This window comes from Archocentrus centrarchus, chromosome 2 (assembly GCF_007364275.1).
Source record: "Archocentrus centrarchus isolate MPI-CPG fArcCen1 chromosome 2, fArcCen1, whole genome shotgun sequence".
Lineage (NCBI taxonomy): Eukaryota > Metazoa > Chordata > Actinopteri > Cichliformes > Cichlidae > Archocentrus > Archocentrus centrarchus.
Genome location: NC_044347.1, coordinates 13107594 through 13132251, shown reverse-complemented (window position 1 = coordinate 13132251; position 24658 = coordinate 13107594). Strand labels below are relative to the sequence as shown.

The 24658-nt window shown below is 40.8% G+C and overlaps 2 protein-coding genes across 4 annotated transcripts in view; both read left to right on the top strand.

The window, feature by feature from the left end:
- Window positions 1-1404, top strand: part of nhej1 (nonhomologous end-joining factor 1) — a 28461-nt gene extending 27057 nt beyond the window's left edge. For all 3 annotated transcript variants that reach the window (XM_030750759.1, XM_030750752.1, XM_030750741.1), the window contains exons 8-9: window positions 597-706; window positions 987-1404. In XM_030750759.1, the coding sequence (XP_030606619.1) occupies window positions 597-706; window positions 987-1064 (188 nt within the window). In that variant the 3' untranslated portion in view covers window positions 1065-1404. The remainder of the gene's footprint in view (window positions 1-596; window positions 707-986) is intronic.
- Window positions 1405-5982: 4578 nt separating this feature from the next.
- On the top strand, window positions 5983-23592 carry LOC115794780 (indian hedgehog B protein-like). The gene is made up of 3 exons (XM_030750430.1): window positions 5983-6282; window positions 12055-12316; window positions 21684-23592. The coding sequence occupies exons 1-3, from the start codon at window positions 5983-5985 to the stop codon at window positions 22379-22381; spliced, it is 1260 nt and encodes a 419-aa protein (XP_030606290.1). The 3' UTR covers window positions 22382-23592.
- The last annotated feature ends 1066 nt before the right edge of the window (window positions 23593-24658 follow it).

Here is a 24658-nt window from a genome sequence, read left to right as displayed (position 1 = left end):
TAAAAGCATAAGCTCGCATTATACCGAATGCTTATGGTGTAGTGTACTGTGCACAAGTCTTGAGCCCCTCATTTCACTCCCTGGTCAATCAGTGGCACGCTGTTTGTTGATGTCACATTTGTAGCTCAGCTTGGCTTACTTAAAAACGTACCAGGTACCACCACCTAATGGGAAACTCTAAAAACTGAGCAGAGTCGAGTCGAGCTGAGTAGGTACTACTGGAAAAGTGGCACAATTAGCTGTAGTGAAGCCTAGCAAGCAGCAAAAGAGGCCACAACCCTTTACCCCCATCATATTTGTTACGAAAGTTCTTTTTAACAGGCTGTAAATATGTTTATTTCTGCTGTAAAGTTTGACATTTTAACATGGGACTCTATAGGGAGGCAGCCTCAAGTGGACACTAGAGGAACTGCAACTTTTGGCTTCTTTTTTTTTTTTTTTTTTAATCTCCAGAGGTTGCTGCTTGTTTGAAGCAGCACCATTTTTGAAATTTCTGATGAGGGACCACATATGTCTTGGTGATTTTCTAAGCTATTGTTTAGCGGTGTTTAACATTTTTCCGAGTGTGTTTGATTGTTTTCATCCTCGTTCTTCAGATGGTGCTTCTGTCAGCAGCGAACCAGCTGGAAAGGACAAAAAACAGAGCAACAACGGGGAGGCGGAAACACGCGGAGCCAAGATGGCTGACAGACCCAAAGTGCAGCAGGTAGAACAGAAGAGATTTTTTAGGATTTAACCAATTTATGACTGTTTAAGGAGAATATTAAGGCAGAAGATTAAAACAGATTTTAAATCCAAATTCATCATTCACATTTGTGATACTAAAATGCTAAAATCCAATCTCCTGTATAATGACAATAAAGGCATTCTATTCTATTCTATTCTATTCTAAAAAGAAGAGATTGAGGGATGAAAAACAGTAAATTTGAGACAGAGAACATAAGACTGTAAATATTCTTCCTGTCACTTTGTTTTGTCTTCTTCAGTCCCTTCCCGTCACATCCAGCGCTGCAGAGCGACCAACTTCCAAACCAAAGAAGAAGAAAGTGGGCTTGTTCAGATGAGCCCGAGCAGTAGGACGCACACACAATTAAGAACACAGAAAAAGTGCCATCCTTAAAAAGAACTTGTTTTTAATTTTTTTTACACTCTTACAAACCTGCTTTTAATAAATTTTTAGATTTTAGACTAAAAGTGTAATTAAATAAATGTTTTGGTTTTTTTTTCTATTTTTAACATTTTTGTGCGCTGCAGCATCAGGCTTTCTATTTGTCGTTGCAATGATGACAAATGTTTAATTTCGTCTAGGTTTTACTCAACAATTAGCCGCCTTCTAGCTGTAAGTGGGTTTGGGGCATTTTAAAGAAGTCAAACTGTCAATTAAAGATATAAATCTAATTTTAATGGCTGTTTTTGTTCATTATTTGCTATATAAACCACTGAAAAAGGTTGATATAGGAAAGAGAGATATAACTCAGAAACTCCCTCTAGAGGAACAGTAAGTTTTTAGTTTTAATACAAAAAGCTTCAACATCTCTTTACCAAAACCTCAAAATCTTAAATTTTTTTTTGCCCGGAGGTGCCATCCTAAGTAGCTTCTTTCTCCCCGACCCAGACAGATGGAGCACAATGAGCAGACGGTGGTCGATAGAGGAGCCGCTGGCCTTTTTTCAGAGCTCAGTGAGATGTTGACTCAAGGTGTTGCAGCATCTCGGGAATGCTATTGAAGTTTTAGTTGAGAAGTCACTGTTTGCCCGCACAGCTCCAAAGAGTTTCTGTGTGAGAGACATTTCTGAAAAGTGGCTTTATTGTTTTATCCCCTTCAGTCACTGCATACACAGTTGTGTATATCACTTTCTATAGTTATATATTATACTGTAATATTTATTTTCGGACATCTTCTACCTACAAAAGATGTAAAAGTAGGAAGAAGATAAATTTTTTTCCACCAGAATTCCTGTATTGTGAATGAAGGGGATACATTTAACTGATTAAAAAGAAAGAAGGTGATGAAGCTTGAGGGTTATGTAATTCCAGTTTGGTTGGTTTTTTTTTTATAAAGAAAAACAAAGATCAAAAATCATATTGCATTATATTTTTGTCTTTTTGATCACCTGTGTTTGGATTTGTCGATCAGCGATAGCTGAGAGATGTATTGGATCCCAACCAATCAGAACTCACCCTCTTTCCAACCTACAGACAACAACTGAGGTCCTATTAAATTAAAACAAGCAGAAAATATCATTATTGCTCGCTCTTCTTTACCTCAAAGCTGCCTGTAAACCTGTATTTGAACCACAGACTATATAAAAGATGGATGTAGCCACTGTGGCATCATTCAGTGGTTTTTGGACTCATTTGGAAGCCTCAGCGTTAGCATCCTGGCCACCACCTTGTTAGTCTTCTCGAACCAGATGTGATCATATTTGGAAGAGAGAATGGAGTACAAATTCAATGCTGAAGAGACCACGCCCCTGTAAGCCTCACAAAAATGCAAATGATTGAGTTACAATTTGCCCAAAGTATTAAAGGAGAAACTATCCATAGAGAGCAGAAGCAGTTTTTGTAGCAGCTTGTTGTCTGCATGTATGCTTTTTCAAAAACCAAGCATGTTGCTGGCATGATGTGAACTTAATTCCGAGGTGGATAAATCATTTCAACCATTTATAAAGCAAAGTTTACAACCATTTGATGCCAGCGTTTTCTAAAATCTGCATTTCTAGATCTTAAATCACTGTAAGCTTAACCCTTAAGACCCTCGTCCACATATGGGGACTTTACATTTTGGCTGAAGATAAGAACAATCCCAGGTTTGTTTTCAGGTTGCAAATGATCTTCTCATGGTCTCTGTGCTTGTCCTGCTATACCACAGTGCATCTTTTGATACTGTTGACCATAACTTTAGATTAGAGCATGCCATAGGTATTAAAGGTACTGCGCTGCAGTGGTTTGAATCATATTTATCTAATAGACTCCAATTTGTTCATGTAAATGGGGAGTCGTCTTCACACGCTAAGGTTAATTATGGAGTTCCACAGGGTTCTGTGCTAGGACCAATTTTATTTACACTATACATGTTTCCCTTAGGCAGTATTATTATTACAAACAAAAGAGAAACGGAATCATGATCCGAATGCATTGTTGTGCCAAACAAATTTGCTTTTACAAGAAGAGCTCTATATATATATATATATATATATATATATATATATATATATATATATATATATATATATATATATATATATATATATATATATATATATATATATATATATATATATATATATATATATAGGATAATTACGAGTAGAATGGGAGGCAGAGCCTTCAGCTTTCAGGTACCTCTCTTCAGGAGACAGACACCCTCTCTATTTTTAAGATTAGGCTTAAAACTTTCCTTTACAACAAAGCTTATAGTTAAGGCTGGATCAGGTGACCCTGAACCATCCCTTAGTTATGCTGCAATAGTTCTAGGCTGCTGGGGGGTTCCCATGATGCACTGTTTCTTTTTCATTCACTTATTTTTACTCTGTTTATTTTCCACTCTGCATTTAATCATTAGTTATTATTCATCTCTGGCTCTCTTCCACAGTGTGTCTTTCATCCTGTCTTTCACCCCCAACCGGTTGCAGCAGATGACTGCCCCTCCCTGAGCCTGGTTCTGCTGGAGGTTTCTTCCTGTTAAAAGGGAGTTTTTCTTTTCCACTGTCGCCAAGTGCTGCTCATAGGGGGTTATTTTGATTGCTGGTTTTTCTCTGTAATTATTGTGGGGTCTTTACGTTACAATATAAAGCACCTTGAGGCAACTGTTTGTTGTGATTTGGCGCTATATAAATAAAATTGAATTGAATTGGCTTTGCTGCACTCGGATAGAGTTTTATACTTTCTTAAGCTATGTTGTGTTATGCTACAAAATAAACCCATTGTTCCCATCTGAGGACTTTTTTTACAAAAGTATGTAACAACCATGTAACAAAATACAACTTCCTGTTTGAAGAGGAAGCTTAGTTTATATACATATCAGGTCCATCTAATCACAAACATCTCTGAGAAATTAAAAATGCATCACAAACAGGAGTTCAAGAGAGACATCTCACTCAATGGAGGGTTGTAATGGGTGTGTTTGTTTTGTTTTCAGGAGAATAACTGGCAGATTGTTTAATATTCAGATTAAGTCTAATAACTTTGTCTGAGGACATCTGAGAAGCTGAGATCTGAAGAAGAAAAGTTCCAGGGAACTTGTTTAACCCCCTAAAGTCTCTCTTCAGAGTGGAGGATCTTTGCTAAAGTGCAAGAAATCTTCTGATAGGTGGGCCTACAACAAAGTCCAGGACTCATTAAGCATTTCTTAGGAAGACATCCAGCAGGAGCAAAAACAAAAAGTTATTTGTGTAAAAATGGCTAATTTTTGTGAAGCTTTATAGTGGAAAAACAAAATGAAGTATCAGGATCTTTTAGTTTCTTAGAAAGTTACTAGAAATAAAAGTTTGGGGATCTTTAGGTGGAAGTTTGGCCAATAAATGTTCTCCAAGAAGATGCCCTTAAACATTGCATCCAATTACAGTTTCCATCCTGTTCTGATAAAGAGTTGTCAGACAAGTCGCCTGGTTTTGGATTTATCTTTGGGCCCCTCGGCAGGCTGAGGACTTCAGTTTGGCCTCCAGTGATGGGGGGATGACATCAGCAGAGGGCTCACTGGGCTCTGAAACAGTGTTGGGTCGTTTGTGAAACCGGATCTGTCCAGTAAGCCGCTCCGAAGGGACCTATAACGGATTCAGTTTATCACTGCTGAGCTTCTGCACTCATTTATGTAAATATTTGTCACCTGGTTGACCCCTTTAGAATTGTGTTTATGTGTAGTTGCTATGATTAAAAGCCTAAAAGTCTGACACTCACTCAAGATAATCAAACCCAAATTTAAGCATTCATCACCTGGAGGTGAACTTGGCATTTAAGCCCTTAAAATTAGGCAAAATCAGTAAGATTTTAGGGGTCCAGGAATAAAACTTATTCATCTGGTTAAAGGCAGCTGTATCACCAGTTCCTTTGAGTGTGTTTAAATGTATAAATTGGGGTCCTGGGCCTTTAAAGGGGGTGTTTGAGGGCCTTTTTAGTCCAGCACAGTGTGGTGAGTGTGGTGTTGCCTACAGCACGGACGGTTATGGCAGTCTGTACCTGCACTAAAGAAGGAGGGGTCAGAAAGTTTTGCAGGTTTTAATGCGCGCACCTGCGCTCTTACTCATGCGTCTCGACTTGAGAACGCGGGTCCAAAGGACAGAGTAAGCGCGCGCCGGTCCTCGCAGGGTGTTTGTCCTCTTGGCTGAGCCCCGTGCTGACAATAAACAGATGAAGGCGGCCGCGCTGCCTGTGCCACCCCGATGGGAGGAGAGGACGGAGCAGAGGGCAGGTCCAGCAGGGCGCGGTCTCCTTCTTCTCCCGCGGTACCTCATGTGCACTGTAGTAGGATCGCTTCCATTTCCATTTCTGCCAACTGCCCTGCGCCACAGGGACGCATTGAGAGAAAAGCCGAGAGGCAGAAACCGCGACGGGGACACCCTTTGACCGCCGTGCCCAACAGGCGCAGCCAGCCTACGCACCGCGCGCCTCCGTGTCTGTCTCTGAACCCGTTTCTCACAGCTTCGACACAGAGGCGCAGCTTTGAACCTGCCTGCCAAGATAAACTCACCTCGCCTATTTATGCCCTTGCCTCCGCGTGCACTCGGGACAGGAGTGCGTCAGCAGCGCAGAGGACAGGTTTGCGTCTCTCCAGTTATTCTCCAGCGGCCCACTGGCCACTTTTACGCGCCGGGAATGGCGACTTTTGGGGACTCTGGGATGAGTCGTGCTCTATTATCTCCGCTCTAAAATTACAAAGCGGAACCCACACGTGAGGGAGACACTCCAACAGAAATACAGCGGTGACATTTTGGCCTCCCGCCGTTGGGGTGGGGGGGGGTGACACGCCGGCCGCGGGGCGGAATGCTGCTCCCGACGCTGGTGACGTGCCTCGCCGGGTGCGCTTTTCTCCTGTCGCCGGTCAGCGAGGGCTGCGGACCTGGTAGAGGCTATGGCAAGAGGCGGCCACCGCGGAAACTGGTCCCTCTCGCCTACAAGCAGTTCACCCCCAACGTGGGCGAGAAAACATTAGGAGCCAGCGGGAGATACGAAGGGAAAATAACCCGGAACTCTGAGCGCTTCAAGGAGCTCACCCCCAACTACAACCCCGACATCATCTTCAAGGATGAGGAGAACACAGGTGCAGACCGCCTGATGACGCAGGTAACCCTCCCGGCTGCCGTAGTGCCTTTAAACCTGACTCGTTTCAGTCAATCCGCCTCTTAAAGGAGGCATTTCTGTACAGCGCTCGGTGCACTTTGCCCCGTCTTTAAACGTGTGGACGCTGTTATCTTGTTATCATTTCTTGTTGACTCAGGGCTCTGGGCACAAAAAGAAAAACAGTCTTTGCCAACAAAACAAAGCCTCTTAAATTCATTATTTATATGCAGATAATTTTAAACGGAAAAGATTTTAAAACCGATTTTCTCCATATTGTCATCGATTTAAATCACAGCTGCAGCTTTATCGAACCATTATATTGTATTTTTTATTTTTAAAAGAAAACTACAAGTTTAACTCAGACTTTTTCTTTCAGTGGGACTCTTTTGGGAAGCACTGATTAGCTCCTTCCAGAGTCGATTCTAAAAAGCCTGCGGCTTGTTGACGCAGCGAAGGCTGAATTGTGGAGGTTTGAATCAAAGCTCTCCTCTTCTGCTCCTGCGTGGATTTTCAGAGGACTGTGGGCAGCTCATGCGTAAAAAAGGAGGGCAACCCCTTCTAAAAATGTACGGAGCGCGGTCGCTCTTAATTAAAACACTATGTCCTCTGTTTTACATCATGTTTTTTGGTGGAAAAACAGCCAAAAGTCGTATTTGGTTAGAGCCCGGGTCAAGCGTGTGCTGATGTTTACCGTTTTCGTTTTTAGCCCCACTGGTCACAGTTAACAGTCGCCTTTTGGACTGTCAAAAATTTTTACGACACCGTTACTGATGTGGCCCCGCGTGGAATTTATTTGACTCCCAATTTCCCCAGGAATAAAGTATTTATATCTGGCTCTTGTGACCGCGGGCTTCCTCCCGAGTGGCAGCGTTTATGTCCACAGACCCACGTGGGGAATGAAAGCGCACACTCCAGTCTGGAGCTGTCACCTCGCTGCGCGCGCTGCAAGAAATGTTCAACGCCGAGAGTCGCTGGAGCCAGGGAAATGAGCCGGATGCAGCGGTTATACAGACATACGCAACATATGAGTGGATGAGTTTTTTCATTTTGCTCTTAACGCAGATTTACTCGATGTAATGGTTTAATTAGGTTTTATTTACATAATCAGCCCCAGCTGAGTCCCCCCCCACCCCCTCTCTCTCTTACTGGTGCCACTTTTTTTTGCCCTGAAGGTAAAATCCACCTTGGGTGAAAGGTATCCTCCAAGTGGAACATTTTTTGCAGCGCGCACTCGGAGCCGCTGCACGTCAACGGCGCAGACCTGCATACAATTTATGAGCCCTAAGCCGCAGGAGACAGCCTCCTGTTTGTCTTTTACTATTCCGCGTTACTTTTTTGTTTGTTTTTCGCAGCGCTCCTGTGCAAAAATAGCCCACTTCACTTGTGCTGAAGCCTTAATTATACAGATTTTTTTCCCGCCTCTTTAGATTTTATTCGCTTTTTCCTGGGCGCTCCTGAGCTGCTGCGTACATACAGACGCGACTGTTCAGGGGCGAAGCCACACTGCACTTTATTCACTGTTTAATTGCAGCATTGATGGCTCTGTGTGTTCTTTTTGTAAATCACGCGTAAAGCTCAACAAAAACTGCGACATTAGTTTGCTTCTGTCTAATAAATTTGCGCTGAATTTATGGATAATTTGGAGCTGTGATGCGTAAAACCTGATCCACGAAAGGCAGGATTTAATGGCTTCAAAATGGGAATTTTCAAAAATATTTAGTTACATCATTATCAATTGAAGACAACGCTGTGCAGATTTTGTCCCCTTAATCTTATTAAAATAGGACACATGAGACTGGACGACCTGCTCAGAGGGACACTTTTTGCAGCGCAGAGGTGTACATAAGCCCGTGTTGTCGCCCTGTGCGTCCAGTGTTTGTGCAGCCAGCGGTTTGGTGCTAAAACCGCTCCTACAGAAACCCCCCCTCGATCCGTACACCTTGAAAGGAAAACCAACAAAATCTATCGTCTGATTTATGAAGTCCAGCTCCTCGCTCTGACCGCAGAGAGAAAACACAAGACGTTAAAAATCCACACTGAACCCCGTGAAAAGGCATCTGTGGCCACCGAGCCGCGAGCTATTCTTATCACAGCCAACATGGAAAAAAGACATTTATGGGGGTTTAATCCCAGTTTGCAGCCTTAATGGGCCGAGATTCATGAAAGGCTGCATCACTGAGAGACGCTTTCAGAGGCTGCGGGGGGAAATGACAGGACGGCCACACAGAGTTCATTTAATAAGATTTCTGCCACTTAAAACCAACAAAACCTCCTCCCATTCAGAGTTGATCCAAATCAGAGCAGATATGACCTGAAAAAAGCTTGCCTTTTTAACCTTTCACTGGCCAGATGAGTGTAATCGTGGAGGGGCATTTTTCCATCAGACTGCATGCAGTTTCAACGCATCAACTCAAATCCAAACTATCTTTTTATTTGGTTGACATATTAAATCACTTAAGTACACAAAATATTTTATTTTATCGCCACATTTTGCCTAAAATTCTCCAGTTTGGTCAATAAGTTGTATTTATTTTCCTTCTTCAGGCAGTATGCAAAGCCTCATCCTTCCAGATCGTTTTCAAATCCAACAAGCAGTGGCTGAAATAATGGGTCAACCTCTCACAGCATAATAGCTGGACAGCTTCTGATTAACAAGTTATTAGCCAATGAGTATGCCCAGGTTTATTCTCATAATGATGACCAAAATTTATTAGAATATTGCATTAATTAAGACTTAAAGACTGAGCCCATGAACTCATCATGACAGATTTTATTGAGGTCGCAGGGCAAAGAGAGCTGGTGGTCCTCTTCCCATCGACTTCAATACAATCAGAAGTCTTATTGTAAAAAAAAACAAAAAAAAAAGAATCACCCCCTGGTAGTCGTTAGAAAGACTGCTGACTCAGAAGCTACTCTTTTACATCATCATGATCTGGCTGCAGTATATACATTTACACGGCAAAATTTCATAAATGCTTTAAAAAACATACAAACTCGCCTAAAGAAATTAAGTACAATCCATTTAAAAGAGGAGAGTTATACTAGCTTGTTTATTTTTGATTGAATTTTATAGTATAAATAAACTCAGAAAATGTTAATATCCTAGTTTCTTTTGGTGATTTTTCTGTGCACCGCACAGAGGACCTCTGGTTTTGTTAACATTTGAACAACGAGCTGAACGTGATCTGAGAGTCATCATCTGGGAATCACTACAGGAGCTTGTAATAGATAAGCTTTTACGCTGCTCTTGGCTACACAAACACTGGAAGCCACATCAGACTAAGCACAGCATCTGAAATAATGACCACAACCACGACTAAATTAAAGATTTGAAGTTAAACATGCCCAGGAGTCTTTGCGCTGGCTAGTGGAGAAATGTTTCTTCCTTAGAGAAAACATAGACATTTTTTAATGAAGCAAGTATCCACAATTTTGCTCCTCTGTACGTGAGCAAAAAGTACAGATTACTCAATATAAGTAAGTCGGCCTTATAAATTAATCCCCAAGTGTGTTTATTTATGGAAGCTTGTTTCTGCCACTGGAAAAAAAGTATTGCCTGGCTGAGCCAAGTCGAACTTTTAAATTATCTCAAAATATCGACTTACCTACTCAAACATCGGAGTAAGTCCAAATTTTGAGATACTTAACCTGAAATTTTGATTTACAAATGGTCATTTAAATTTTCTTATTTTTTCAGTGGCAGAAACAAGCTTCCATAATGACCAGTTTGGACCTTAGAATATAACATTTTAAAAGGATAAGCAGAAGAAAATGGATGGATGGATGGTGACTGTATATAAAAGATGGACACAGCCACAGCAGTATCATGCATTTTGAAGATTCAGTGTTGATATTTTGACAAGAGGGTGGCCTGCTGAGTTATCAAACTTCGTTTGCAAGCTCCATCACCTGAAGCACCGTCAAGAGCACATCAAAGCAACAGGTGGTGATATAACCCTAACTGAATAGTTAGGCGTGCACCTTTGGCACTTTCCTCGTCCACATGTGAACACAGAAACTGAGTTTCTGAGAATCCTCACCCTGGAAAAAGTTTTTCAAAAGCTCAGGTTTCAAAGCATTTTTAAAAAGACCAAAATGCATAGAAAATTTTACATTTGCCAAAATACCTGCATACTGCAGAGACTAATTCTGTTTTTTTAAAACAGGCTGTAACCATGTTTATTTCTGCTTCAAAGTCGGACATTTTAACATGTGACTCTATGGAAAGAGACTCGAGTGGACATTAGAGGAACTGCAGCTTTTCGCACTTATGCGTAAGCTTCATTTACAGAGAAAAACAAAACAGCACTCTCCAGGCCAGTGTGTGTAACAGTTGTAAACCCTCTCATGACATCTACAGTTGGTTTGCATGTTAATAACCACAATTGTCCATCCTCAGTGTTCAGATTATCAGCTACTTCCCATCCATCCATTTTCTTCTGCTTATACGGGGCCGGGTCGCAGGGGCAGCAGCCTAAGCAGAGAAGCCCAGACCTCCCTCACCCCAGGCACCTCCTCCAGCTCATCTGGGGGGACCCCCAAGGCGTTCCCAGGCCAGCCGAGAGATATAATCTCCAGCATGTCCTGGGTCTGCCCCAGAGCCTCCTCCCAGTAGGACATGCCTGGAACACCTCACCCAAGAGGGGCCCAGGAGGCATCCTAGTCAGATGCCCAAACCACCTCATCTGGCTCCTTTTGATGTGGAGGAGCAGTGGCTCTACTTTGAGCCCCTCTTGAATGGCTGCACTCCTCACCCTATCTCTAAGGGAGAGACCAGCCACCCTCAGGAGGAAGCTCATTTCTGCCGCTTGTATTTGTGATCTCATCCTTTCGGTCCCTACCCCAAAGCATCAACTACTTATAACAACAACTACAAATATGTGTGGAAGTAAAAGTTTATAAATGCTAGTGGTTTTGTAAATTTTAACAAAACCCATTTTTAATTTTTTATTACAGCCAAGTGCACCACGTGTACACACAGAAACTTTAATAAATTTACTGTGAAACAAAAAATAAATTACTACTAAAATTAGTAATAATTACAAGAATAAAAATAAATTTTTTGGTCATCTTTAAAACTTTGTGTGGCATTAGCTAAATGTAGTCACACTGGGACAGAATTAGTGTCTACTTACAGCCAGTCCTAACCATTTTGTAAAACTTTAACCGGGCATGTCTGAGAGGTCACTTGAGAAATCATGGCCACCGCCCTGACAATGCATCCTGGGTGTGGATTAGATAAACGGGGCAGACTGGAGGGTGTGATTTGTGTGGGTTAAAGCAGGAGGGGGGGCTTGAACGAGTCCTTCAATAGGCCCTCTCACCTCCTGTTTGCTCACCCTGACCAGACTCCAGGTTTAGAGGGACGCTGAGGACCTCTTGTTCTTGTAGCCGCCACCACCCGTTACCCCCACCCAGCCACCCTATAACCTCACAATCCCCCCTCCATCCATCCCCAACATAGCCTCCCGGCTCCATTCGTTCACCACAGAGAGCAAACAGCGGGCCGAGCTGTGACAGCAGGCTGGAGCCACAGACAAGGGGGAGAGGGGTGAGTGAGGTGAAGGGGGGTTGGTGAGGTCCACAGATGCAGGGAGAATGGGTCTTTGTGAAGAGTCTGAACTTTCCTGATTGGTTTTAAAGTTGTGAAGCAGCAGATGATGAGGCTTTAATCTCCTATGCACAAATATATAAACACATTCATACAAAAAAATTAATTCATCCCGAAATGCAAAATGAAATGAAAATCCATCCTCTGCGTCTCCTCTACTGCAGCGCTGCAAAGACAGGCTGAACTCTCTGGCCATTTCGGTGATGAACCTCTGGCCTGGGGTCCGGCTGCGAGTCACCGAGGGCTGGGACGAGGACGGCCACCACTCGGAGGAGTCGCTGCACTACGAGGGCCGGGCAGTGGACATCACCACGTCGGACCGGGACAGGAACAAGTATGCCATGTTGGCACGGCTGGCAGTGGAGGCCGGATTTGACTGGGTCTACTATGAGTCCAAATATCACATCCACTGCAGCGTCAAGTCAGGTGAGCGAGTACACCAAATCAGACGTACAGGAGGAAGATGTTCCAGAAAACATAAACATAACCTGGTGTGGGATAATATTATTGTTATCTGTCTAAAACAGGGGTGTCAAACATGAGGACGGGGGGGCCAGAACACGCCCACCAAAGGGTCCAATCCGGCCCACTGTATGGCTTTGGAAAATGGGAAAATTGTTTATAAGAATGGCATAAATTTTGGACTGTTGATTGTATTTTTATCAGTTTTATTATTCTCTTCTTCCCTGATAAGGACACCACCCATGGCCTGTTAGACACCAAAGTAAATAAGCAATAGAAAAACCAATTAAAAGAAATTGAAGGGTTATTTTTATTGTTATTCATCCATTAAATATCAGAAAAGTTCTTGTTTATTTTTTTTTTTTTACAATGAACAACAAAAAGCTTTTAACAATTTCCTATAGGATTTTTTGTTGTTGTTTTGTTAGTTTGTTTTTACAGCCAGTCCACAACAAAAACATACATTTTAAAAAACTTTTGTTTTTTAATTAAATGACAACAGCCAATTTTACACCTTTATCTCTATAAGTGTTTGCCCAAACAGCCTGACAGGTTTCCATTAATTGACTACAGCAACATTTCTTTACAGTATAGAAAAAAAAACTGAGACATAAGGTGACAAATTTAGAGTTTTTTTTTTTTTTCTCAGTAGGTTATTAGGCAATGGTTTTACTAGTCTGATCAACTTGAGATCAAATTTGCCTGTGTGTGGCGCACAGTGTAAAATGAGTTTGACACCCCTGGTCTAGAAGCAGGTAATTATTCATGTATTCACTTGAGCTTGCAGGCGCCCTCGAGATGAACTGCATCTAATTTGACTACAGTGACATTATTGAAGCTTAGCGAGCTCTGTTCAGATCAGCTCTGGGAGCACCAAACCATCCAGATACAAGCGTTCATGAAATTGGAAATAATGTAAAACCTCTTTTGAAGCTCAGTGAAGTCTTTTATGTTCCCATTAAATGCAAACTAAAAAAAAGTCTAAATGTTTAAACACTGAAAAAAAACGTAATTTTTTTCAAGTTGTTTCAACTCCTTCTCCTACAGTTTTCTACTGATGTTAAACTCTTTTTTAAAGCTATTTCACAACCAAAAACCAAAAGAAAACAGTAAATTATTTCCATTAAACTTCCACATTTTTTGCACTTTTCAGTCTCACAGTAAAGAAACGTGCTGAATGGAGCTAACTCCCAAGTTGGAAGGTTTTGTTTTTCCAGGTTCAGTCATGGCAACGAGTGATGCTATGGTCATGATTACCGGAAAGCAATTGGTCAAGTTTGGGAAAAGTTTGCAGTTTTGGTTAAATATTGTTCAGAAAGTCTGTGATTTTGTAGCCTGAAGCCGACAAGCGCTACATGCTTTTTTTTAGCCTCTTTGAGTGAGCAGAACTGTAAGAAATGCAAATACTAGGAATTGGTTTGTCAAGATAAACAGCAGGTGGCGCTAATTCTGCAGTTAAATCAGTGTGTTTTGCTTTTATTGATAACTTTTCTGCCTCACTTGGATTATTTATGCTCTTAAAAGCAGGGTCTGAAAACACACCTGCTGTCCTTTATCCTGATTTTTAATCTAACTTCATGACTTTTCCCTCCACCTGTGTGTTCGTCCATCGCAGCTATGAATGCATTTGATCTGTAGCCGGCACTGAGACACCATAACCCAGCCCTGAACTGAAACTTTAAGCTCAGTCTGACTGACTTCTACCTCCTTCTTAGCTTTGATTTGTTGCTGCTGACAATCTCAGTGGAAGCTTAATAGCCTTTTACCCTTTCCTGTGTGATAAAGGTCAGCTTTTTAGGTGATTCATACACATTTTCCATGGTGGCTCCTTTCCTCAAAGGAAAGCATCAAAAAGGTTGTGTTAAAGGACAGACTGAAACAGTAATACAGGCCAGGAATCTGACTCCATCCCAGGCCATGTAGGCGAACCCTTTGTGTTATTTATAGCCATAAAGATGAGGATTTAAAGACTTTATATCATTGGATGTCTAATACAGAAAAATTTAAAAGACCAGTAGTGCTATCAGTCAGTTTTTTGGTAAATTTAAGAAGAGCTATTTATCCATCACTTAAAAATTTTTAGGATATGATATCATTCATTAACACATCTAATTTTTAATTAAAAGTGTGGCAGCGAGAGCATGAAGCCTGTAGCGATCTGTCAGCTTGCTTCTCTTTGCTGTCTAATCACTGGTGAATTTGAGTGTTCATGGTAGGTGAAAGTGACCCTCAGGCCACAGGGGAACATCTGCCTTTGGCTGCATTGAAAACAACAGAATCAGAGTTTCACAAAATTTAAAAGAGCAGCCTCTATGATGGCACAATGGACAAAATGGACTCCTGGGTGATGGTTTAGCTCCCCTCACTCTCTCCCTGTCTAATCTTAACTATGCCATCAAATAAAGGAAAAAACACCCCCCAAAAATTGCAAAAAGAAAATGGACTCCAACAGTGAAAGAAACACTGATTTCTTGTAGGTCGTCTTCTTTACTTTCACTCTTCTACCTCTGAGCAGTATCTGTCTTATTGCATCTAAAGTAGGTGCTAGCTCTTACATTCTCCCTCTTTTCTCTCATCAACCACTCACATTGTGTTTCTTCCACTTCCAAAATTCAGCTTCGACTTGTCTCTGGCTTTCTGTCTCTCAGCAGCCGGCATCATCTCAACTTAATATGGGCGCACACATCTGGGGATTTAAGAAGGGCAAAATTCATAAATCAAGACATGAATCATTGAATTAGCTGCTTTATCTGAGCTACAAGCCAAAAGTGATCAAAATGTTCCAGCAGTTCAGAGGTGAATCAGGAGGCGACCTTGAAAGGGTTAATGGCCAAATTTAAACCAGGTTTCTGCTGTTATGTGCAGAGAACATGATTAAACTTATTGCAAACAAAACTTCAGACACCTCATCATTAGGGTCCTGGTCTGAATTCAGAGTTAACACCATTTGTTCAAACTGGCTGGAAATAATGCTGTATTTATGAAATGTTCTTGTTGTACCCAGTATATTTCACTTTGTGTATATTTTGGCAGGAAACCAAATATTACCCTGATCTGATGATTTTCATCTCTTGTATATAGATGCAATTTTTATAAGACAGAGTCAGATGAAAACAGGGATAGGCACCCTGCAGATATGGTTCTTTTAACATAATGCCTTCATTATGTTTTGTTGTTGACACAAACATGGACTACATGGACCCGCTGGCCAAGTACTCATTCCTATTATAATTCTTTGAAGTCCTGCTGTGGGCACATGCTTAGATGGTATACCGCAATGTAAAATCTCCACGGATGACGGCGCGGTCAGAAAACATTGGTGGGTACGCATAAGTCTGCACGGACCCTGTTGATAAATGTTGTCACTCGGACCTGAGGGGACCCTGGCAGATGAGGAAAATGTAATCAAGGCTTAAGACAGTAGTTGGGACTAGGGTAAGGCTGTTAGCCTTTTTGGTCCCATGACTGTTGTCTTGCCACTGTGGTGGTTTTTCCTGAAGTAACATTGCTGTACAGACTCAGGGGTTTATTACTTACATTCCCCACGAGACTAAAGTGGGGATTACACTCAGTTGCAGACACCATGGACTAGTAGTCATTCCCACTGCAGTTCTTCGAAGTCTACCTGAAAGGTGCATGGGTAATTGGTGCATTGGAACGTTGTCTTCTCTATGAATGAGTGCACAAAATCTGACTCCAATTCTAACACTTACTGTCTGATTACAAAATTTACATCACTCAAACGTAAGCAGATCCTTGCAGAAACTACAGCATGCCTGAAAGAACCTTTTGAGGAATAGTACCTGCATTTCCTCCAGAGGAACTACGGTCTAAAAAAGTCCAAGAGCAATCATTTTACAATCAAAAAAACCTCTCTGATTCGGCGGTATATCGAATTTTCTTGCTCTAGACCGTAGGAATTTTGGAGCCCTTTTATGATGGCTTGATGCATGTTCTGACCTCAAGAACCATTCCACTACGATGTCTTTCATGGCTGCCTTTAATGGAGAATGAGTACTTACCTACATGCTTCTGAGTGGTCCAGAAAAACTGGCTTGTTTGCCTCAAAAAAAAAAAAAAGATAATGAGTCAGTGTAACGTCTCAGGGCTTACATCGACATAACAAAAAATCAGCAGTAGAGCAATTTTCTCCATTCCTTCCACTGCCGTCCCTTTGGCACAGTGGAATTTGACAAGGCTCTAAAAGCTGTTGTAAAATTATTCAGTAACCTTGTGAGTCCAGTGGCTCCTACACTTTCATGGAAACTGGATGGGTCAAAAGGGTGATTAGGGGGAGTGTTCCTACCAATGTTTACACCACCTTGCAGCTGAACGTCTGAAGGTTCAGGAACTTTTCAGAGGTTGTAATGCTGAATGTTCAAGTTTTTTTTTTTACAGCATTTTACAGCCAGCAATTTTTCCAAAACCTGTAACATCAAAAATGCTCCTTTGGGGTTTTTGCTTGATTTGGTAGCATTTAATATTACAGATCAGTAAAAACATGGTAATAGTGGGGTACTAACTAATGTTAAAGAACACTAATTAATAGCAAGTAATTTACAAATAACCAGTGTTGATATTAACAGTGACATAACTGTGTAATACTAGACTGAAACAACTTTCTGTTAACAGTATAGTAACCTTGTAACAGTAAAGTGGTAACATCTGAGCAATATTTGGATTAAAATTTTGAAATATGGTGGCACTGATGATGAGGTTCTACACAGTACTGTGCAAAAGTCTCGAGCCATCTCTCATGTTGCAGCCAGCCAAAAAAAAAAACATGGTCGTAAGCAGGAGTTCTCCAGGCTTTCTGAAGGTCTTTCAAAGTTTTTCTTTGGACATTGGCTGCTTTTTCACTCATTTTCAGTCCAGTCCTTGAAACCTGACCATTTTCACAGGAATGTTTTTTGTTCGTTAAGCCGCTTATTTCTGACCTTTGAATCAATGCCAAAGATAACACAGTTTGACAGACATAAAACAGTATTTTTGCACCAACAAGGTGATTCCCAAAGAGCTGTTACTTGAAAACCTGGCATATCTCAGCCCAGTGTGACCTTAAAAACTCAGGAAACTGGGCAAACAGAGGACAAAAGAAATGTCAGGCCTAAAAATCTATCTACAGCAAAAGAACAGCATCTGAAAGTCATGTCCTTAAGAAACAGGAAAAAATCCAGCAAAGACCTGACACAGGACCTTCACTTGATCCATTTTATTATCAAAATGTTAGCAGGGGTTAAAGTGGACTTTGGTAGGTGGGGCAACCACTGAGGAAAGATCAGGTGCAGCATGAACAAAAAATAACACCCATAGTAATTTGGACTGAGCTTTAGTAGATTTGTTTTTTCTTGTTGTTGTTGTTGTTGGAAGGGGGGGGGGGGGGGGGGGCATTCTGTGGTCAGCTGACCTGTGCGGCTGCTGGTCTGAGGTTTACTGTTTTTTTTTATGGGTTTAGCCAACAAGATACAAGCAGATATTCCCTGAGCAATTATGGCTGTCTTCCAACCTTTCACCAGTACGAAGCTAGCTAGAGAAGCTAAAGAACGTTATTAGCTTAAATTCAAACTGCTGACTGCGGTGAGCGTGGAAACCAGTCTGCCCCGCACCAGAACAACTTTACCATAATACTGCAAACTAACTAGTTTAACGTGCACCAGTTTGTTTTTAAAGACATAAACCAACACCACCAATGCATCACATACAGACTTGATGTCTGTATTTTTCAAAAAAGAAAAACTCTAAATGAATTAGTACCATAAAAGCTTTAAACTTCCTGTTTATCAAATCTAACTTACTTACCTTTTGGAAATAATCTCTCTTCTTCTTCTCCTGTCCTCTCTTTCTCCATCACCATGTTAATGTTCCTCTAATGTACATTTAGCTCACACATTGTGGTTTAAACTGTATGAAGACAGTTTGCATGTTTGCAGGTATTTGTTCACCTTCAATAGAGCTAGCTAAGTCCTGAAGATAAGCAGTGCGACCACACCTTTACTGACATTTGCATGCGTGAACGACAGATAAGGACTAACGGATGTGTTGAGTGTAGGTGGATTTTTGATTACTTGGGCATCTTCATGGCATCAGCAACATCAGCCCATGATCTGCATTAAACTGCCTATCAGGCTGCACATCATTTATTACTGAGCTGTAATGCTAAATGCTACCTACAAATCTTTGATAAATAGACTACCGACGCTTCGTGGGACATGAGAAGATCTACTTTGAAAGTGCTGTTGCACCAAAAATAAATAAATAAACAAAGTAAAACAGCTATATAACTTACTTGAACTTTGTGGATCTCACTGGAAACATATGCCAAACTTTCTTGAAAACTTTCTGGTACTTTTAGAGGAAGCACAACTTGTAAGACTTGAGGATGTACAGATAACAGCTCGCATGTCCTCATGGTTCGGCATACTCCACATAGCCACTGTTCTCAGGGTTTGTGTTGTGAAAATTTACAGTTAAAAGTAACACAGGCGTGCCACCCAGAAGCAGACACACACACTGATGTGTTGAGAGTTGCACCCTCTTGTTCAAATGCACCCACTTTAAACCTCCACTGACACGTTTTACAGTGGTAACTGAGTGGTAACTGAGATTTTCCTTTTCTTTCTCCCTTTTCCGACCTTACCTCTCTTTTCCCTTCCTCTTTCTCCTCCTCCTCTCTTCTTCCCTCCCAGATCGGGTTGCGAGGGCCCAGAACTTGACTTGATCAGAAGGGCAACCAATCAAGTTGGTATTTTTTTTTTTTCATGTTTTTGATTTCTTCTTCTTTTTTTTTTCTCCTGATTTTCCTCAAAATTCTTCAAAATAAGACAAAGAAAAGAAACTGGGAAGATAAACTATTTGCCAACAAATCCCCTCAAAATTCCTTTAAAGGCAACTGGGGGGGGGGGGGGGGGGGGGGGGGGGGGCAGCAAGAGGAAGCAACCATTAGAGGGCAGCAAAGCCCCAGACTGCTGTAGATGAAAAATGAAAGACTGGACTGAAAAGAGGGGGTTGGACATGTGAGAAAAGGAGGCAACAGAAGGATCAATGGAGCATTTTAACTCCTACTGATGCATTTCACCTCGAGGTGCTTCAGCTGTGTTCACTCCAGGAAGGCAGTTAGGAAGGTAATATTTGTTGTGAAAAAGGTTGAATTTTTCTTTCTTTTATTGTTCTTTATAACATGAAGCTGGATTACAGTTAGGATTAAGTTATGCTCAATGACCAAAAATCCAGGATAGATATTTCGTGAGATTATTTAAACCTTCAAACTTTATTTACCAAAAAAGAAAAATTGCAAAAATGTTTCTGCTGTGTAGTTTTTCAACAAAACTTGGTTTCTGTTGTCCACCAGTTCCCAAACATAGCTTTCAATCTTTTTGGCAAGTTATCCATTAAATTTAGCTGGAGGTTTCAAATGTTTACCACAACACTGAGCTATTTTACCCACTTCTTTATCTGTCTCTTTGCTAGCATTAGTCTTTATTTTCAGCACACACTATACATCTGCATCCCTCTTTAATTTTTATCTTTCAAGTGTGCATCACAAAATCCTTTAACTGCTTGTTTAAAATCTTAAAACAGATTTATTACTTTAAATTTTATTTAAATTGAGACATTTTTCATTATTACACAATGAACTGTTGAATAAAGAACAATGCCAGATAGAGCAATATGTGTGATGTTTTGGGTCAGAAATGTTTCAAGTTTGACTTTTTTTAAATTGCCAGGTAAATTAATCAGAATGTATCATTTTTAAAGTCATAATAAAGACATAAATAATACAACCCAAAAGTCAGGTGTTATGAAGAAGTTTTTAAAATTTTGTAGTAAATAAATACTGAATTAAACATACTTACTAACCCACAAATATAAGCTATCAAGTCAACATTGTGTTTCATTTTATTCAAAAGTCTGTTACCGAGAGTTTAATGTGACTCAGGTACAGGACAGCAATTCATAATTTTATTCATTTCTGTTTCATTTTTGTTGCACTCTCTATTTTTTCAGCTTATAATTGACCATTTAACCCTTTATAGCCTTTATCTATTTCATGTTTTTATCCAGCTTTACCATCTACACACCATTAATCCCACTGTATTTTTACCTGTAAAATGATTATCCATTTGAAAAAAAAAAAGTAAGATGAAGGAGCTCAATAAGTACAATAAAATAAATAAAGTGCAAAGTAAAAACGAGAAGATATAAAACAAGCAAGACACATTCTGGTCTGTGTGTTCAGAGCTTCAGAAGATGTTTTTAAACGTCTGACCTGGAGTCACGCGCTGCTCTTACTCTGTCAGATAATTAACCTGCTGGGTGGTTTTCCTGTTCTGCTCCTTCCTCCTTCAGGTGACTTATCTTATCACCTGGCCTTGGCTTTCCTACCTTTCCCAAATATTTATCCGCAGATAGTCTCAAGACAGTCCTCAGGGGTCACTTTCAAGTGCCTGAACTCATTGCCATGAACACAATCTGGCCTTGGAACACATGCACGAGCCCACATATGCATTTGTTGAGGAGCTTTTATTTGTCAGTTGGTTATTGTTCTTTTATGTTCAGGCAAGAGTCAATATTTAGCCAAAGGGAGGTGGAAAGATTTATTATATTATCAAGTACTTTAGTATGTAAGTTCTTTACTGCCAAGAAAAAAATACATACATGAAACATTAGGAGTTAGAAATGTAAAATTATTTTTATGACAATTTTTTTCACACAAAATCATAATCATGGTATTGTAAATAAAATTACCAAAAATACTTTTCTACGTGGTGAGATAGCAAGTTACAATTATGAATTTATGAATCCAAATTGTACAGATAAATTGTAAAGGACCTAACCAATATTGGTGTAGACACTTTTTTATGAGAAAACCTTCAACTTTACAGGTCCAAACCATGAGACAGATCGATTGTGTCAGACAGTAGGTGAATTTTCACTCAAAGCTATGAAATATTAAAGCAAAAATTTTAATTTTAAAAGTGTACTTTTTATTCACATTTAAGAGAAAAATAACACAATGAATTCAAAGTAAGACATGCTGAGTCATTAAAAAATATGTATTTATATTTACATACATATTTATTTTACTGAGGCAGATTTATGAGGTATCAAGTGAATGTTTTACTTTTTCTTTCAAAACTATAAGAAAAAAATCAAAATTATCACAAAGCAAGTAAAGAAAAGATTACGTTTGATTCTTAATGTCTTAAAATTAGTTATTTTTTTAAATTGGTGTAACATAATTTATCTTTTCTTGTTTCTGGCACAAATGGTCTTCTGTACCTGATGAGTATCTTTTTTCCCCCCTCCTGTCTCCCTCTCTCTCTTTCTTCAGACCACTCAGTGGCAGCTAAATCTGGAGGTTGTTTCCCTGGTGACGCCTTGGTTACGCTAGAAAGCGGCAGTCAGAAATCCGTCGGCGACCTGCAACCTGGTGAGCGAGTCCTGGCCTCATCGGGCAGCGATGGCAGCGGGGAGCTGGTGTTCAGTGAGGTCCTGGCCTTCCTCGATCGGGACCCCGTGACCCTGAGACTCTTCTTCACGCTGCTGACTGAAGCCGGGGCTCAGCTCTCGCTCACTGCTGCCCACCTGATATTTGTATCTGAAGGGAACTGCTCAGAAGGGGCGGTGCCAGCCCGCGGCGCCCTCAGGGCTGTGTACGCCAGTGATGCCCAGCCAGGACAGTGTGTGCTGGTGTCAGAGGGTAAAGCGGGACAGAAGCACAGGCAGGGACGTCTGTCCCGGATCAGCCGGGTGACGGTGAGGGAGATGAGGGGCGTGTTTGCGCCGTTGACCCAGCAGGGGACGGTGGTGGTGGACGGGGTGGTGGCATCCTGCTACGCCGTGGTGGACCAGCATTCCCTGGCTCACTGGGCCTTCGCCCCACTCAGGATGCTGCACAGCTGGACTGGGAGTACTGGTCACCACAGTGACGGGATCCACTGGTACTCACGGATTTTACACTGGCTGGGGAGGAATTTGTTGGACTCGGGGCACTTCCACCCGCTGGGCATGGTTCAAGACAGCAGGTGAACAAGCTGAAGCGCCAAACAGCAGCATGATGAACTTCCTGCAGAGATGGGAGACGTTTGGCTTCCTGCTGAGGCCTGATGGGAAGAAAAAAGTGAAGTGACACAGACTAGATGAACTTTCAGAGTAATAAAAAGTGCACAAACAAATGTTTTTATGACATATTTGTAAAACACTATGAAGCAATAATCCCTTAAAACATCCTTAATTAACTCTTAAAACACCTTAATTTAAAAATCCATTAATTACAAAAAGAAGACAATTTTATAGTTAACATGATTTTCTTTTCAATGTATGCATTTGGTTTGCTTTTCGTTGGTGGTTTGGGATACTTCCTGGTTGAAAATGATTAGAATTTAAGGGGTTTCTAATTTGAAATCAGATATTTATGGTAAATGTTTTGATTTAATGTATTTCATTTTATGAATTATGGGGATCTTAACATGATTTTAGTGGCTCAAAAGCCTTATTTGTGTATAAATCTCTATAAGAGAAAAATTAAGGCACTTTAAAGGCATTAACTAAGGGATTTTTGTGGGATTTTGTCTTGTTCAATTTTAAGGGCTTTAATTACCTCTAAAATACTCTAAGTGTTCAGACAGACTGTTAAAATACTAGAATATATTAAATGACTTTGTTAAGGTGTTTTAAGGGGTTTTGTAATGATTTAAGGTATGTTTACCAAAAACTATGAAAGCCAAAACCATAAATCAAAGGATGGATTTACTGTTGAAGTCATTCACATCCCTTAATATGTGAACGATATCAATAATATCCATGAATTTATCACTTAATCTGGTGTGACCCTCTAAACTACCTGAATACTAAAAAGTTATAACGAATCCTACAATCTTTAATAATTCTTTTGTTGTTAATTAATGGATTTTTCCAGTTTTTAAATGTGCTAATGCTGCAACACTATAACATCTGAGCAGAACAGTGTGAGGTTTAAGGTGTATTTTTAAGGGATTTCGTTTCATAGTGGAGCCCAGGGTGGGGGTGGGGTGGTGCTGTGCTCTTTGCTAAAGGAGAAAATGTCTTTTCCTTCAAACAAATGTACCTTACTGCTTTAATACAGAGATTTTAGAATGAATGATAGAATGTATTTAAAGTATCGTTTGTTTACAGAAAATCTAATAATGTTATGAAGTTATTATTATGGGTGAAGAGATATTAAAAAGATTTATTTTTTAAATTAAATTATATGGAAATGAGCTGAGTGGTGCTGCCTCATTTTTATGTCTGAGACGATATCTTAATGTTTTAGCTGTGGGCAGGTGTGGGCTCACCTCATCCAAACAGGCAAACCAAGTAGTCTTAGCAGAGATGTCCAGACCTCCCTCTCCCTGGTCACCTCCTCCTATTGGAGAGGGGCACCGAGGCACAGATCCAGAGTGTCCTGGATTTGGCCTGGGTTCTCCTCCCAGTGGCACATGCCCTAGGACACATCCAGGAGGCATCCTAGTTAGATGTTATTTTTCAGTCACTTCCCAGAGCTCATGGCCATAGGTGAGGGTAGGACTAAATCGTCTGTCCATCTCCTGCTTCACAGTTGGTTGCAAACTGTCCCAGTACAAGCTGGTAGTCATCGCTTCCTAAAGTCAACAAAACCACCATGAACACTGAAACCAATCCTGTACGCCACTGGGCTGGAGATAGAAAGTCTGTCCATCAAAGTTATGAACAGAACTGATGACAAAGGGCAGCCCAGGTGGAGTCCAACACCCACTGGGAACAAATCTTACTCATTGCTGGCAATATTCAGTGAAAATTCAGTTCAGTTTTATTTATATAGCAAATCACAACAATAGTCACCTCAAGGTGCTTTACATTGTAAAGTAAAGACCGTACAATATTTGAAGGAAACCCCAACAATCACTCAGTATGAACCAACGCCACACTTGCCACATGTGAAACTGCCACAACGTGTGCAGTGTTTTCATTGCGCTACAAAGGCAATGACCAAATTTGTCATGCTTAACAAAAAATCCTTGTTGCCCTTGTTTCTGGTCTTTTTCTTTCTTTTTCTTTTCTTTTTTTTTGTGCCTTTCAGTCTTTTGAGGCTTCTTGTTCCATCACCTGCCCTCGGGGTGTGGAGGATTTACCTGCCGTGAACGCGCCTTTGCTGACACCTGCTGGCTTCTTGTGAAGAAAGCAGGTGAACTCTGTCAGCTCTCGTCTCTGTCAGTGTATTTCTGAAGGCTGATGAATGTGCAGCTCTCCGAGGGGCATCGGGGCTGATTTAGCGCTCACATTTGACAAGAAAAACTGCTATGTGCG